The 18,359-nt window shown below is 38.1% G+C and overlaps 1 protein-coding gene across 3 annotated transcripts in view; it reads left to right on the top strand.

The window, feature by feature from the left end:
- Window positions 1-17,795, top strand: part of SCAMP1 (secretory carrier membrane protein 1) — a 51,793-nt gene extending 33,998 nt beyond the window's left edge. For 2 of the 3 annotated variants that reach the window (XM_044446294.1, XM_044446295.1), the window contains exons 7-9: window positions 1,744-1,845; window positions 10,997-11,114; window positions 14,498-17,795. In XM_044446294.1, coding sequence (XP_044302229.1) covers window positions 1,744-1,845; window positions 10,997-11,114; window positions 14,498-14,662 — 385 coding nt within the window. In that variant the 3' untranslated portion in view covers window positions 14,663-17,795. Of the gene's footprint in view, window positions 1-1,743; window positions 1,846-10,996; window positions 11,115-13,229; window positions 13,369-14,497 lie in introns of all 3 variants that reach the window. The other variant, XR_006416280.1, reaches the window with a different exon arrangement.
- Window positions 17,796-18,359: the final 564 nt, after the last annotated feature.

The following is an 18,359-nucleotide window of genomic DNA, read 5'->3' as shown; positions in this document are numbered from 1 at the left end:
TTGGTTTTGTAATTTTAATGTGATTTCTTGCAAAAGCTTTGCAGAAGTACAATCATCAACATCTTGCAGGCATTGCTAGTGCTTACTAGTTTTAGAATGGTGGATAAGCTAGAGGAGTCTTGCCACTCCAAAATATAAATAATGTGTTCATACTTTAAAATCCTGCAGTTTGGTTTTGATTATAGAGGGTTCTCTTAATAACTAGTTTAGTTCATATACTGTATGTATTAATTCGTTACTAATTTATTGCTACTTTAATGTAAATCCATAGCCATTTTATTGTTCTTTCTCATTCTTATACAAATCTATAGCTAAAGCATTCAAAACTGTAGGGAAAAATATTGTCATCTCTTGCAGACAGTCTGTTTTTAAATAACCTTAACAATTATATATAGTCCAATTATTTTACATATGTTGTTCATTACATTTGTTTATGCAGATGAGTAAAACTAGTGTGTAGTTTTCATTTTTCTAAAGTGAGATTTCAAAAAAAGATGAACTATTTCAAAAATTCCAAAGGATAACCTCTTGAGTTAATTTGGTGCAGGACCACATTTCCCTCTTCCTACACTTTGCTTAATTAACCCTAATTAGATAATAGCAGACAACTTTTTCCCAAGGAGGCAGACAGTGAGGAGTGTAACAGATACGAGGCTGGTGATCAGCAGCTGGAAGAGAGTCCCATGCCCTTGTACCAATGGTAAAGAAAACAGGCAGAAGGAGTTGGCACCCAGTTTATATGCAGCTGCACTCTGGCTGTAGAACAGTGAGTGACACCTCCTACCTATCATGCTAGCTCACTGACCACTGGTGGCTTTACATAACACATTGGAAGAAGTTGTCTGAAGGGAGAAGTTTTGCTTATGAGTAGCTCTCCTATTTATCTACTCTCTATCTTTCAGCCCTTTCTTTAAGGGATCCCAGTGATGGATCTTGCATAGTCTCTTCTGCTTCCCAGAAAGAGCCTTTCTTTCAAAATACGTTGTCTATTTTTAGAGTCAGGTTGGTATAGGAGTACAGTGAATATAGTATGGTAGACAGGGTGAGCAGGGAGAGGCTCTTGACCAGGGACAACAGCCTGAGTAATGAGGACAGATTCTGGCCAGCCTCTGAATTTTGTGTTTTCCTTCATGTAGCCTATATACCTGAATTGCTCTTTCACAGCTTTAATCTTCTCACAGCTAAGAGCAACAAAGTCCATTTCCCCCACCCATGTTGGCTATGGAAGAATGCAAGTTTAAAATCCTGGAATAAAGTATACCTGCAGTTGAATAAGAAAAGGTTCAAAATAGAAAACTGATGAAAATATTATTGTAGATTATCAATGATTAAAATAATTTTTGGTATAATATAGAATTCCCAGCACTTGTTGCATAATGCTGTTATATGTACATATATTTTCTTCCTTAATATGCTTTTTGGTCTTATTTGCCTTTTCATTTGTGTTTTGCTTCTGAGGTTTGACATTTTACTGGCTGTTGCTGTTCTTGCACTGTTTAATTATTATTGTTTGGGAAGATTGCACTGATAGATGGCACTTAGGAGTACTGTTCCAGAAAGTAGGCAGCTGTGTTTCCATGGGGATCTGCTGTAGCCATAAAATACAGTTTGTGTGTTAAATAAGATACTTGGATTTGTATATTTCTGTTGATGAATATGCTGTTCTGGTAGAGTTGTGGAACATCGTCTCCAATGTTTGGCAACTATTGTGAAAACATATTACTTTTTTCCTTTCTCTTCCAGGAGTGACAGTTCTTTCAGATTCTTTGTTTTCTTCTTTGTGTACATCTGTCAATTTGCTGTGCATGTACTCCAGGCTGCAGGTTTCAAAGGATGGGGCAACTGGTAAGTAATTTACTGTATTATTCAGCAGTAAATATAGGTGCAGTAATATGTCACCTTTACAAAAAACTACAACATGTTGTAGGGCCCACCAAGAAACATGTGCGTTTAATGTTTTCAGAGGTTGAGCAGAATCATTGTGTGCTATAAGCAGCATCATTGTCTCAACGGCTTTCTGCTGAAACTCCATAGTGAACAATTTCCATGAACAATCTATCCAAATGCATGCGATGGACAGGTGACAAATGAAATTCTTGATGTTGAAAACTGCCCAGAGAACTTAGCTATTGGGCAATATAAAGATGAAATACATAAATACTGTTTCTTGACCACAGACTTCTAATGCTTCTTATCTAATGTTAGAGCAGCATTATAAATTGTAGGCCAATGAACTACAACACTGCTGCCAACCACAACACTGTGATACTGGGCCAGCTGGTGAACAGCAGAGAGGTGAACCATCAAAGAGGAGACTTAATGTTACATGGTGTGCATGACATACAAAAGACGGGGGATTTTTTCCTTGGCACCATCCAGAAAGACAGGAATCACATGACTGTGATTTTTGTATCCAAGACCAGCAATTTGCTTTTCCAATGACACAATAATAATCAGACATGATTCTTCTTTATTCAAAAGTAAACTTTGCTTCTCACTTATTTGAAAACTAGTCCTTCCATCTTTCTGACCAAACTCTCTCATCTCTGAAATGGCACAGATTAGTTGTCAGCACGGCCTTCTCCTTGCACACACACACACACATTTGGTGGCTTTCCACACACCCTCCCTGATCAAATTTAATTTGGGCATGTTCCAGTCTTATGGATGCTTCCTCATACAATACAGAGAATGGGACATGAGAAATTTACCATGGAGATCAATTCTGGTATGGTATGACCCATCCAACCCCACTTTTCATGCATTGCTGACATATAGGTTAGCATAGCATACCCTTACCATGTGACTTTGGCTCTTCAGAGGGAAGATTTATCTTCCTTGCCTTTCCAGGAATTCTCTCCAAACTTATTTTGTCACATCTAGACTTGCATTTTTCTTGCTCAGCACTTGGGAAAGCAGCACTAAAAGGGTGGGGGGAGGCATTTGATCCCTGTTTTCCTGGGCAGTGCCAGGGCAGTATTAGCTTCACACAATTCCAGATTTGAACCTTCGAAGTTAGTACCCAGTGTCCCATTGTGTACTTGGTCTTTAATTACAGAGGATGTCTGCTGAAGGAAAAAGGTACTCGCAGCCTTGTCATAGTCTTCTAATTAGTCCCATGCTCTTCTTTGCCATAAGCTTATATATTTTGTTGGTGGAGGTTTTGGTTTTGTGGTTGTTTATTTGTGGCAAGTTACATGAAGCCAGTGTCTACACACAATACAAGGAACTACTTGGTCTTGCTATACAATGCCATGCAAACATGCTGCTATGGTATGGGTAGACAAAACACTTACATGAGAATCCATTAGTTTTAGTACGTAATGAACCAGTTATTGTGCATGCAATGGTTTTTTTCCAGTTTTCCATGCATTTTTAATACTTATCATGGTTATTTGATTTTTACAATCTTCAACAAAACCAAACATCAGAAAGCCTGTGAGAATAGAAAGCGTGAGTTAGAACCACAAACACATATACAGGAAAAATGGGGAAACAAAAGAAAAACATAAAAACAAAAAAGTGCCCCAGAGTAATGATCAGAGATAAATTGAACTGGTCTTGAAAGTATTACTAATAATATGTATACATATGCGCTTATACATACACATACAAATATACAATGCTCTTGTTCCAAATCATTAATATAGGTTGAGGTAGGATGACCAAATGTTGGAATGGGTTTTGAGATGTAGTTGTGGTCAGTAATATATTGTCTCACAGGATGCCAGTGTTGTGAGGTCTTCAGTCCATTGGGTCTTGAGGAAGATGATTTGTCTTTCCATCTCTGAGTCTCTTGGCTACCATGAGCACTTGTATGGCCCACTTGCACTTGTATGGCCCACTTAAAGGATAAGCTTTACTTATGTTATGATCTAAGAACATCTAAAGTTGATGTGTTTAACAACTTCTGTCCAGAAGGGGGCCACCCCTGGGCATTTTCACTTCATGTGCACTAATAATGCTTCTGCTGTCCTACATCACCTGTATTTATTAGACGGTGATAGTCTTTTCTGAAACAGGCACATGGAGTCCGATATGCCTGAAAGAGCAGCTTTTGCTGTATAAGGCACAGTTTTAGGTTAGGGAATATGGGATGCAGCTATTTTCTGTTGGTGTGGTTCAATGTAACATTCTAATTCCCCACTCCACTCTTTTCTGAGTGTTTGGATGTCAGGCCAGTTGTATGTTAAGAGACTTTTGTAAATACATATTGTTGGCTTTGTAGAGCTAGCCAAGTCCTCCAATAATGTTGGGGCTTCTGAGGCAGTGAATGCTGCTGGGCCATATAGGGAATGAAACACATGTTTTGTTTGAAGGTGTTGCCAATATGTGTTTTGGGGCAGTTGATACGTTCTCTGTAAATCCTTGAAGGCAACTGGGGTTGATGGGATAACTGAAGGAAAATGGGGTGTCGTTTTTAGTGCAATTTGGGATTCTGGAGTATCATTTTTAGTGCAATTTGGCATGTAGTTTATTGCAGAATTACACCAGTGCACTGCATTGATGGCTATACAGGGCTGAAATGTGGGCTTTGACTCTTTAGTACTTGATGCGTTAGTACTTGATTTTTCTGACTGAAAGCTGGTTTAAACCTTTCTCCAATGCTACATGAAGAATAGAAAACAGTAAGTTTTTTCCCATGGGCACCATGTCATATTTGTATGTGGCCAGTCTGTACCAGATGGCCACACATGCATATCATACTAGTATGCAGATTCTTCTAAAATAGGGGTCAAAGCACATGGGATAACAATCTCTTTAAATCACGGTGCCCACTGTGTAAAACAGGAAGATGGTGGACACCTTTACCAACTTGAGTGTTCTGTGTGATCTGTCCTCAGTTTCTAGTTTCTCTGAACCTGTATTGGCACTTGTAAAGACAAATCAGACTATTTTCAGTAAAGTAAGTTATGCTCAAAATCCTACAAGCTAGGCTCCAGCAGTATGTGGACTGAGAACTACCAGAAGTACAGGCAGAATTTCGAAGGAGGAGAGGAACTAGAGATCAAATTGCCAACATACACTGGATCATGGAGAAAGCTAGGGAGTTCCAGAAAAACATCTACTTCTGCTTCATTGACTATGCCAAAACCTTTGATTGTGTGGATCACAACAAATTGTGGCAAGGTCTTAAAGAGATGGGAGTACCAGACCAACTAATTTGTCTCTTGAGAAACATATATGCGGGTCAAGAAGCAACAGTGAGAACTGGACATGGAACCACTGATTGGTTCACAATTGAGAAAGGAGTTTGGCAAGGCTGTATACTGTCACCCTGCCTATTTAACTTATATGCAGAGCACATCATGAGAAAGGCGGAGCTAGATGAATCACCAGTTGGAATTAAGATTGCTGGGAGAAATATCAACAACCTCAGATATGCAGATGATACCACTCTCATGGCAGAAAGTGAAGAGGAGCTAAAGAGCCTCTTGATGCGGGTGAAGGAGGAGAACGCAAAAGTTGGCTTGAAACTCAACATTAAGAAAACTAAGATCATGCCATCCGAGCCTCTCACTTCCTGGCAAATAGATGGGGAAGAAATGGAGGTACTGGCAGATTTTATTTTCCTGGGCTCCAAGATCACCGCAGACGGGGACTGCAGCCAAGAAATTAAAAGACGCTTGCTCCTGGGGAGGAAAGCTATGGCAAATCTAGACAGCATACTAAAAAGCAGAGGCATCAGGCTACCAACAAAAGTGCGTATAGTCAAAGCTATGGTTTTCCCAGTTGCAATGTATGGCTGTGAAAGCTTGGACCATAAGGAAGGCTGAGCGCAAAAGGATTGAGGCCTTTGAATTGTGGTGCTGGAGGAGACTCCTGCAAGTCCCTGGGACCGCAAGGCGATCAAACTGGTCAGTCCTAGAGGAGATCAACCCTGACTGCTCTTTAGAGGGCCAGATAGTGAAGATGAAACTCAAATACTTTGGCCACTCAATGAGAAGGAAGGAGTCCCTGGAGAAGAGTCTAATGCTGGGAACAATAGTTGGCAAAAGAAGAAGGGGACGGCAGAGAATGAGGTTGCTAGATGGAGTCACTGAAGTAGTCGGTGTGAGCTTAAGTGGACTCCAGGGGATGGTGGAGGACAGGAAGGCCTGGAGGAATGTTGTCCATTGGGTCTTGATGGGTCGGACACGACTTCGTGACTAACAACAACAATCTACTTTTATTGACCATGTGCAGTATTCAGACTTCAGCAATGACTATGCAGGTGTAAGATAGTAAAGTGACTTCAAAAATAGTATATTGAGGTCAGGAAGAGATTTCTTCATAAAATATAACATCTGCCCTTGCAGTCTTCTGAATCTGACAGTGACAGAGATAGTCATAGCCTTTTAACTGTGTCCTGAGGCCATGCTTGAGTACCTTGAAAAATTCAGCAGCTAATTGCTCTTTCTTACCTTACACTAGCAAATACTAATAACATTGTGGTGCTGCTAATTTGTACTGGTGTTGGTTTTTGCTAGCACAGTATCCCAAGCACTGCACCACCATTGGATCCTGCTTGTAGACTGTACAGTGTAATCCTGACAAATGCCATGTTGGCTGTACTGCCTTTTGATGTAGTTGCATTGGAGGTAAACACAGATAGTGTTGATGAAGAATGTAACGTGCTGTCAAGTAGTAGCAGAAATTAAAGCTTCTTTTGTTTAAATCTTAATCTCCAGAAACATTTTGTGAAGTGATATAAAGGAAACGTAATCCCTTTTAATGGGGGTACTGCACTTTATGCTTTATAGGAGAGGTTTATGGAAAACATTCCACAAGATCATTCAAGGAATAGCTAAAGTGCATTTCAAAATAGTTTGATGGGGATTCACTTTCCTACTATTACATTTATTTTCCACCTATTCAAGGAATATCCAAAGAGGCTTCCATGGTCATCATGCTCTCCATTTTATTCTATCAGTTTCATATTTATCTTAATTTCTATACTGCCCCATAGCTGAAGCTCTCTGGATGGTTTACAACAATGAACAAACATGGTGAAATGACAGGAAGAATGCTAATCTTATTGAATATTGAGCTACTTTTTGTTTCGGATTGGAGAAACTACATATAGCTGTTTCAGCTTATTTATACTTAAGTGTTTTGGGTTTTTAATATTTTTTCTAATTTCATCTGTGGTACCTATGAAAGTTGGTTAATAATTGTATTTCAATGTATTTTATCATGTTGTAAGCCGCCCCGAGGTTTTGGCAAGGGGCGGCATAGAAATGTAATAATAATAATAATAATAATAATAATAATAATAATTGCCACAATCATATTGAAGGTAAAGGGGGAAAATAGTCTCTTGGATTTCCTGAATTCAAGGCTGAGTGCAAGGAATCTGGAACACTCAGTTCTCAAACCATGCAATTTGTTAAGAGTAAGCTATTGGAAATAGTGTTAGCAAGCATGCATGCTACTTCTTGTGCATGTACCTGTTTCCATACACCAAACAACCTCAGAATTATCCCTGGGATTTTTATGTGCCAGATGAGTCAGGAATCCTGGCTTGTTGGGTGGTAAACAACTCAGAAATTGATTCCAAAAGTTTTGGTTTAGTTCCTATTGCTTCAGAACAGACCTTGTAATGACTTGCAGCTAGTGATTTAAAAGGATTATCAGGTACCTTGTGTGTCACCAAAAGAGTAGAATGTCTTTCATAAATCACTAACTATAGATCAGTCTTGAGTCACTCGAGCAATAAAATGTATGTGAAGTTATAATAAACACAACAATTATTATAACTTTGTTTCATAGTAATAATGAAACAAAGTTTCACTATGTAGCTTGTCAAAGTTTCATTATGTAACTTATTAAGTAATAATGATGGTTACTTTCTATACCATCCGGTAGCCAAAGTTCAATTGGAAGATACATATGGTTCCTATTCTAATCCTGATGAAAACATTCCACTGTTGTCTTGTTTAATATGTTGCATTTATTTACTTGATAATGTTCAAAAGCTTTATCTGCATGCAACTTGTAAAGTAGGATACTACTTTCCCATATTTGTGGCGGAGGGTTTGAGAGAGAGAATGATTTGCTTAAGGCAGCATAATATATTCATGGGTAAGAAGAGATTTGAACCAAGGGCTTTCTGATTTGCATATCAGCCTTTTGGTCATGCTGTTTGACCATGTGGTTTATCCTGCAGCTTCTCAATGATAGCATATGATGGTTTGGAAAATTGATGGGATATTCTACAGACACAGTATTATGCATTTATTTATTCACAAACGTGTTACTGTTGTAGATTCCCATGAAAACATGTTGTATAAGTGGAGCAGACAGTGAAACTGCAAGCCAATAGTCCTTGGTAAGGGATTTTAATGAATGCCCCTGCATTGCTGACAAGCAATTTCCTTGTCACCATTTGCCTTTCTTCTGGGAGCAACTACATTATTTGGCATTTAAGAACATATGAATTGGAATCTGTGTGGTTAGGTTACTATGTCAACAGGGTTTTAGATTCAAATGTAGCTTTAAAATATCCATATAATACTTAATCATTTCCACATTTTACAAGGAAAAAAGGGAGAACCTAGTTATCATGCCTCTTAGTTGCTTCTTTAATGCTTTTTTACCACTGGTTTGGTGAAATTTTTCATCATGCAGTTCCTATTAGAACTTCTGGATCTCTGTACTACATACATCCCAGGATGTGATTGGCATTTGAGTTTAAGTTATTGCAGAGGCACTCATGATTTGCAAGCTTTAAATCTGATTTCTGATAAAAGAACTCAGTCCTATGAACTCAGTCCATTTTTTAATTTGAATTTGGAGCAGAAGGATCCACCATTATGGCACAGAAGCATATGGTATAGATTATGATCTAATGTCCTGTTTTCCTCAAGGAGTATCTGTACAAGTGAAATAATGCTTAACCAGGTAGTTGTATAATACAAATAGGCAGATATTAAGCCTTTTAGCATGAGGTACAGTTGCTGCAACTCTTTTACGTAAAGTTTTGCTTTAATTATGGTATAATATAACATAGGTCAATTAATGCTGACATACAATAAGACAGGAAACAATGAACTTTGATCTGTTGTGCTTGGTCTCTGTGCATTACACAGGAGGGACTATGCTGCTGTTCAGAGCCACCATGGTCATTTCTACATCTGAGATGTTTTGCTGGGAAGCCTTCCCTGCTCTCCACTTCTGTGGGGAAGTTCTTTCTCTTTGACAGCTGTTGTGGCAGCAACACTGCTGAAGACTTCCTCTATTTCATTTAAGTTTTTAGGATGAAGCTTGAGTGATCTCTCCAAAATTTTATTCTTCCTATTTTTCCCTTTTCTTATAAATCCTTCTTTTAAATGATTTGCTGTTTTAACAGTGTTTTCTTACAACAGCCTGTGGCCCTTTGGATATGGACAAAGGGAGCAAATTGCCACCAACTGAGGGACATAGTATTTGCCTTTTCTCTGTAGGTGTGAGCCACGTGGTACCTTTGTGTTCCTAGGGTTTTAATGAGCAATCTTGATGAAATTGTTACTTAGGCCTTTGCACAGTGTTAAGAGAATGCCTCCTACAGACTGTAGGCTCATAGCACTATCTTTATTAAGTCTGTCCTGACCACTAGTTTCTACTTTGGCTCCATCCTTGGGTTTGTTTCTGCACAGTTGGATCCACCAGCTTGAAAGCCTACAGATCCAAACACAAGCAATCAAGTGATGGCCCCCAATGATGCATTACAAAAAAAGCCAAGTCTAAATGCTGTTCTGTAGATGGTGCTGCAGAGCTGCAAAAGAATTCTAAACTGTAGAATAGAGTGCCACCTCCTGTTCCACATTTTATTTGGCTGATCTCAGATGAGTAGAACCCCAACTCCCACCTCCACTGCTGTTACTGTCACCCTAGTCAGATGGTGCAAAGGCTTCCATAAGCCTTTTTATCTTGAATGAGGCCTTACCTCATTCATCGAGCATTGCCATACCATCGAGCGTTGGCTGCAATCTGTTCTCATTCTCCATTTATAATAAGGACAGGGCAGTACTGAGGCTGCATCTGACTTTCCTGCCTAAAGTCATATCACATTTTTATTTAAACCTTGTCATTATCCTTCCTGTCATCGTTTCAAACTCAACCACACCTTTGGACTTTTTCACCTTTTCACTGATAGATTTCTATCTTAATCAGACTGCCTGATATTTGTTACAGAGGCAAGAATGATTCCTCTGTTTCAACACAAAGACTGCCTGTCTGGGTTTCTGAAATACTTTTGTTATGCCTTGGCATCTTGTTCACCATTGCCTTGTTGCTCACCATCACTATTCCAACTGGGATGTCATTGTCTCTGCTGCTTTTTCAAGAGGTGTTCCTCCCCATGACCTGTGCAAGGTGCTTCCCTGGTCACAGCCTACCTACAGCATACCTTAAGCAATGCTGCCTCCCCCTCTCAATAAGCCATGTGTGTATATACAGATACCACAAAAGAAGAAGACAGCTTGCTTATCTGTAACTGTAATTCTTCATGAAGGCATCTGTGTAGTCATGCAACCCACCTTCCAAACCCACTGCAGTTGTTCTAGTGTGTTTTCATAATTCTGCATAGGAGTATTGCTGAAACAATCTCAGAGCTAAAGGGGAAGGTAAAAGTGCTGCCATCAAGGTATGTGGGAGATGGGAATTAGGGTGGGCTTCCCACCTAAATGTCTCAGCTTTAGGAAGTTCAAAGAGAGGCTCTTGCAGGTGCAGTATCTTATGTGTGTGTCTGCACAGATGACCACCTATGAGTAAGCAACTAGTTCTTATCTCTGTTCAAACCCTCCTCTAACACAAGCACAGAATGTGTGTGCTGTCCATTCTTACAGAAGAGAAAGATTATCAAAAAAAGTGTTAAACACCTCAGTTGTGTTTTGATATTATCTTCTGTAGTCTGTCTTGGAGAGAAGGATATGTTCCCATGAGGGTATTATTATCATATTATGATTAATAACTATGGTTGTACAAGATGTTCCATATGAACAACACATTTGAAAGTTGTTTCTTTTGTCCTTAGTGGATGGATTTCCTCTCTCACTGGGCTGAACCTCAGCATTCCAATAGGCATTATGATGATAATCATAGCAGCACTTTTCACAGCAACAGCAGTCATCTCACTAGTTATGTTTAAAAAGGTAAGTCGTTCTTCTTCTGGTCAGTTTCTTGGTATTGATAGTTTAGTGTATGTGTATATGCATATTAGTTATATGAGTTTGCTAAATAATTTCACATCTGTTCATATGCAGACCAACATATTTGGAAATATTAATGGATCAAGTTATATATTTGATTTTGTTAAAATTATTAATTGTATAATTGCAAAGCAGTCTAAGTTAGAAATTGTTTGGTTTCCTCCATCTTTTGTTTTTCAAATTCTTATTTCTGTGGTTTTGGAAAGGGAGAAACCACCCAACCATCCAGAACTCTTTTGGGAGCCATGCAGGGGACTTGACTCACCTGCAGCACCTGTTCTGCCAATTGAAGGACAATGAAACTCAATTATAAGCAGCTGCTTGAGTTGATAAGAGTCCTATGACTGAGATTTAAAGATTTATGCAACTAGTTCTGCATGCCCAAGATGTCCTTTTACTACACAGCAACCACTGTTGAAGCACTGTCAGTGCTCTTGCAAAATTTGTTTGCTTTCTTTTTAGTCTGCAGTGTATTAAAAAAAGCACTAGGGAGACAATATCCATATCGGCCATTCAGAATGTTTTAACCTTAAAACAGAAGATATCTGTAAAAGTTAACACATAGAATATAACTTACTACTTTAAAATACAGCATCAAGATAAATGTATGGATATAATTTACATTCGCAAGTTAAAAAAGGAATACATATGTGAAACCAAGGAGACCTTATTCTAATATACTGTAAGATGTTAACAATGGCACAGGGCCTTATTAAATGGGGGAGTGTATCAAAATCCCCAAGGTAGCTCTTTGGAGTATGGGGGTTCTGAGGAATTTGGACATATAGACAAGTAGGGATAGTGACTATTTGAGGAGGAGTTAGGAGAAACAAGACATAAATAACCATAAATGAGAGACTGGTAAACATACAGAAACTACCACTGGGATACTTCACATGATTTCAATTTCTAATTCTCTTCATGGGCCGAATTAGCCTAACCAGTTTCAGTACACCTGGGGGCTGGGGAACTGCTATGGCATTTACATCTTATGACTAGGTAATGTAGAGTTCAACTTGTAGACAATTGAGTAAGCACAGTCCATTAAAAATGACAGGTGTACTTTTCATAAAATTAATGCAAGAAATGTGGCTAGGTAAAGTCTACTTATATCAGTATGTTTTTTTTAAAGCTTGGCATTCAAAAAGCTGTTTCAACTTTAAAGATTACTCTTTGCCAGACATTGATTTTAGCCTGTTAATCTCAGGTAACAAATCGAAGGAGTAGATATAGCCTGGATTTTCGAAACTGTTTCCCTTGCTTCATAAAGAACTAGTCTTGAGTATCAGGAAAAAGAGAAAACTATCTAGTCCTGTTGGAGTGTGGCAACGATTCACTCTTATTAAGAAACACATTAAAAGGTCTGAAGACGTGGAGGCGTAGACTCCAAGTATAATCCAGAGAAAGCTATTAAAACTATTCCAGTGCTTATACTGCAATCCAGAACAGATTTATTCAGAGGAAAGTCCTGCTGAGCTAATAGAGCTAATTTTCTGTAAATTTGTTAAGGATGTTTGCACCCTTAGTCATGAAGAGGATGTTCTCTTTCATTTCTTCTTTGAGTTCCATGGAGAGATAGCAGATCTTAGTGATTATTAGAATCTTTTCAGTTTTTGAAAACTAGGTGAGAGAGTCAGTATATCTCTTAAGTTTGAGGCGTTAGTCCATATTTAGTCCATGGACTAACTAAGATCTTTAGTCCATGTCTCTCCTAGTTAAGCTCTATCCATAGTAATATCTTCATTTTCAATCAAGAGGCTTCAGTAAAAACAACTTTGATTTTTTTAATCTGGCCGTCTTGGCTCAGCTTGTAACAGGAAAGTACAAACATATTCATAATCTTCACTGAGATGGTTTAGTTTAAGATGAGTGTTTGAATGGTTAGTTCAGAAATGTAGTAAGTTAAAACTTATTGGTTGGTCAGTGACAGAATAAAGGATTGATTGACTGACTGACTGACTGACTGACTGACTGACTGACTTAAAACTTTACCAAATCTTGCATTAATGCTTAATGATAGTCAAAGTCCTGCTCTTAAGCTATTTGGTTTTTATTTAGGATGGAAGCACATGCCAACAAAGATGCCAACAGGAATAATTCTTCCTTGTGACTTGTAGAGTCAGTTATCCTTCCTGTGATACTATCACATCTTACACTTCCACATCCCTGCCAATAGTAGCCAATGTGTTGAGTGGAGGTAGGAAAGAGTGTGATGTGATACCATCTCACCACTTGACCTAATTCACACAGAATATTAACCAATGCTTCATTTAACCCAGGGTTTCTGTACCCAACATTTGTCTCGCAGCCAGTCGAACCAAATATGATTTGTTTTCTTAATTCCTTCTTTGCTTCCTTTATCCTTTGCCTCCTTCCTCCCTGTATTGAGAGTACCATTGGGATTAAAGTGCTGATACGGAAAGGCTGTTTTTACTTTACCAGTCTTGCTCCTTGCCCCTGTAGCCTGGCGAATCACATTCTATGAGCAACTCATGGCTCTGAATTCACATGTAATGGCAACCCATCATTTAAATAACCCAGAATACACAGTGCAGCACCAAACCACAAGTTCTTCTTTCTGGTCTCTGTGCATCTCACATAGCGGCTCTGCACCTGACCACTCGAGGAATGACACTTATAGGTCAGCACCCTGACTTTCTTTTTCTGGGTTGTTCAAAATTATCAAAGCATGGTTTATTAGTGTGGCTGGGTTCGTACAGCATATTTACCCAGAACTTAACAAGCTATTCTTCGGGTTAGTGCACAGGTACAGACTGTTTTGAGGTGAGAGGCCAAATTTCCCTCCCCCTCCCCCTCCCCCTTATATCAGAAGACTTTGGTTTCCTTTGTCTGGACAGAGGCTGTTGCTGGTATGAAATCTGGTGCATGCCTGCAAGAGAATCCCTTCTTTTACCTCCTATTTTAGAGGGTGCCCTCTAATAGGACTCTTCCTAACTTCCACCTTTGGTGGAACCCCAAATGACAGTGCAGCCCACATTTGTTGCCCTGTAGACTCCACACCCTTGGGTTAGTATTAAGTTTGAAGCCAGCCACTGAGTGATTCTATATGTAAAGGGATGAGAAAACTCAGCAACATAGTGCTGTTTTCAGCAGCAGTCCTCTGTTGTATCATAGAATGTGTAGCTCCACCCTTACTATGGTAGCCCATGATAAATAAGGCTGGCATTACAATTAAATGTGGTGATTTTAATTTGTCTTCAAAAAGTTTTCACTGTTTTGCCCTTCAATATACTGTACTGATACCATATAATCAGGAGGTATTTATATGTCTTTGAACATCTCTCATACTTTGGATTTCTTCATAGGTCCATGGTCTGTACCGCACAACTGGAGCAAGTTTTGAGAAGGCCCAGCAAGAATTTGCAACGGGAGTGATGTCCAACAAAACTGTACAAACTGCTGCAGCCAATGCTGCATCGACAGCAGCAACTAGTGCTGCTCAAAATGCTTTTAAGGGTAACCAAATATAGAGAAAAGAGATGACTATCACTACTATGTTCTGGCTATATTTTATTTTCCAGTCACTTATATTCCCTAAGGACTTTGTTAAAAATGTACACAGCATGTACTTCTATTCAGCTGTGCATGGGCTAAAACAGGAAAAGGTCCTTGTTTCATTCCTTTATACACGTATTTAGAAGTATTTCCTGGCTACTACTCTAACAAAAAATTGCTCTAAACATATTTTTCTCCTTTTTGTTTTTTGGAGGCACCCTCTATTTGGTGAAAATTTCAACTGTAGATCTAATGTTGGTATGGCAGCTTTTGGGGTCACCTTAAATAGGTTTTAGATGGTTTCTGGTCAGTAGCTCTCACTGGAACTTTTTGTTTTGACCTGAGATAAACACTATGGATTAATTCTTCTTGTTCCTAATAACTTGCTTCCCTATTTTCTTATATAATAAGAATCAGGGTAGCTGACAGTCTTGTACATGAAAATTTGGCTGCTGCTCATAGTTACAGCAGCTGATGAAGGACAGATGTAAGCTTAAAATAAGTACGATAGATAATGTAAATTCTTTTTTTAGGATAATGGTTTTTTTGATAAAAATCTGAGTTTGCATGAAACAAAACTTTGACCATGCTGAGCTAGTGTTTTGGTCCAGATTTGTCTCTAGCACTTTGATTATAGTATTTATTGGAAACTGTTTTCATGGTGTATGGTATTCTAACTTGGAAATCTTGGAGCACAGTTATTCTCACAAAAATACAACATGCAGCAAAGAAACATTAATTATGTTTAATTGTACTCGTGTAATTACATTTGCTGTTTTCAATTTCTGTATTCATGACTTGAGAAACAACCAATCTCATACTTTTTGACCTGTGTTAAAATGCGGTGATTTTTTTGTTGTGCTTATGGATTCTGACATTTTTAAGTGTGCACTTGTGTTCAACAATGGTACTAAATCTTTAGCCTTGTCAGTCACTCTGTTTACTGTTTCTATAAACATCTGAATATATAGTATCTTATTTAAATTTTTAACCACAAGCATAGTCTCCCGTCAGGCTTTTTAAAGCTAACGTTTAATTATGTACTTGAATTATTTTAACATACTTGGGCCTTCATGTGTGATCCCATCTGAATAAATGCATTTTATAAAATGCAAATTGAAGATGACTTTTTAGCACAGTACTAATCAACTATATGTATTACACAGCAGTTCTTGGTGGTTTTTAATTCATTTTCATAATATTCTGAGTCTTAATTGCCTCTCATTTTAAGGTCACACTTTATCCATTTGACATTCTACTATTATTGGAGAGTAACCTGAAACATATCTTGGATTAATTTTTCAAATAGTATTTCATTTCTGCCATTAAGGACTCTTACTTTATAAATACTGGGTAAAGGTGTTGCAACATTGATCTAAAGTTAATACAGTCTGACCCAACAGTTACTTGGAAGAAAAATAATTCAGCATAGTCTAATACCTAGGTCAGTGTTTACATTTCTTGAATTGCAAGCATTTCCTTATAGGAATAAATGATCGGGGTATGGTTGATGACTTTGCCACAATAAATACTGGAGAATAGACGGTGTGGGAGTTACATCTTGTAAACAGGTTTCATACTGTACCTAAAGCCCTCTGCAAGTAAAATCATGGATGTAGTGTGGGATTCAGTATAATTTATTCCTTGCTAAGTGAGAGGAAAATTTTAGGACACAATCGTATGCAAGTTTACACAAATAAGAGCCTGCAGCTCCCAGAATTTTTTTTCTGGGAGTGGTAGACCTTTTTTTGTCTGAGCTTGCATAGGATTGTGCCTTTAGCTTTCCTTCACATGTTTATGATAACATTTATTTCCATACTTGATCCTACATTGGTAGCCCTAGGTGATTTTTGTTACTAATCCTGTAAACTGTAGAAGGAACCTATGGCTGCTTTTTTTTCCTAAAGAAACAATGGTTCTTGAATATATTTTTCTCAGGGGATAGAGCCGTTTGAAACTTGAAATAGATAATGCAGGCCTAGTAGTAGTCTTGTAACCATTTTGATCCCAAAAACAAAAGGTATAACGTTGACTGTCTAATCTCTTTACATTCTTATAAATCAACATTCATGACAATGTAAACGTAGTGGAAATGTAATTCAGGCTTGGGTCAAAAGTGGCAGAGTGAATCTCAGCAGTGTCCCTGGTTTCTGACATTCATTTTGACAGAAGGCTGTTGTATGTTAAATGTTTAACAAATTAATGGTATTAAAAAATGTCAGTGAACAAATATATGCCGATTATCTAAGTCATTTTAGAGTATCCAGTTTGCAACAAGTTCAGTTCAAATTACAGTTTGAACACTGGAGTGTCAATAGCCTGTTATATCTATAATTTTGGCATTGGAGTTATTTATCTGAAGGATGTCTGTATATTTTGTAAATTACTAACAATGCTTTGCCATCTTGGTGAATGTCATGGTTCTGTACAAATGCACACAGATCCTCTGATGTTGCATGTCTGGGTAGTTCAAAGGTTCTACATATTTATTGTATTAACTCAGTGACATAGAATAAAAATGTTACTTGATTGTTTTCTCTGTATAGTTTTAAAAACAAAGTAGGGTTTTTGTTTTTGTTTTTTTGTAAAAGGCAAGACAAAATGCAAGGGGTTGATACATGTACAGAAAATATCACACATCTGTCCTGATCCAGCTCTAGTCCTGAGAAGCAGAATACGGATGTACATAGCTTGAAAGGCAGGCAGTGCAAATAAGCTTTGATACTTGGATGTGCATTCAGATACAATCCATCTGCATTACATTACTTTAGAGGGATGTACAATTGAATGTGCATTCTCTAGCCACATCCTGGCATTACCAGTCACACATTATGTATAACTAAAGCTGGGTCAGGGAGTTGGTTTTTGTAATCTGTATATAAATTCTGTAATCTGCTACAGTGGGAAAAGTATGTCTGTTACAAGAAGTACTTGGTACAATTAGAACTGGGATTCATTTTAACAAAAAACCCAGTTACACATATTTTAGTTCTGTGATGTGAATTGGAAACTTCAAAAGGAGAATAATTTGTTGGTACTGATGAAATCTAAAAGTATTACATTTGTTTGGGAACTTGTTGGAAGTAAAATGAAACCTCTGAAAACAAATATTCTTTCCTGTTTTTTTTAATACTGGAATCATTTTTGTTACTGCTGTGAAGGGCAAGTGTATCTACTGTTAGTCACTGACAGTGGCCAAAATCCAAAGAATTACAGGACTAGTTAGTTTATTTTATTAAAAGAAATATCCCTCAGAAGTCTCAGGATGGTTGCTGTATGGACCACACAGCAAGCCAAAATCTAAATGTAAAGGTATGTTTGATATGGCTCTGAGAGGGTTAAGTGCTACTGAAAGAAAAATGTCAGAAGATCTATTACACATGTGCAAGTCCTTGTATGTACCTGTAAGAGCTCTCTATATGTGGCTAGTGTAGCTTTTTTAAAGATTTGTATATATGGCGTGTACACACACACACACACACACACACACAGACAGACAGGCAGTCCCTGGGTTCTAGAATACAGGTTCTATTCCTGAGAAAACGTCTTTAAGTCAAATTTGTATGTAAATCAGATCAAATATAGTCAGCCCTCCACATTTGCAGGGATAAGGAGCACAGAAACCTGGTGAAAGTGGAAAAAACAAGATCTCTAACACCCCCCCCAACTCAC

This window comes from Varanus komodoensis, unplaced genomic scaffold (genome assembly GCF_004798865.1).
Source record: "Varanus komodoensis strain SLA01 unplaced genomic scaffold, ASM479886v1 scaffold5, whole genome shotgun sequence".
In the NCBI taxonomy this organism is placed as follows: Eukaryota; Metazoa; Chordata; class Lepidosauria; order Squamata; family Varanidae; genus Varanus; species Varanus komodoensis.
The sequence above is the reverse complement of the archived record's forward strand: the minus strand, read 5'-3'. Positions and strand labels throughout refer to the sequence as shown.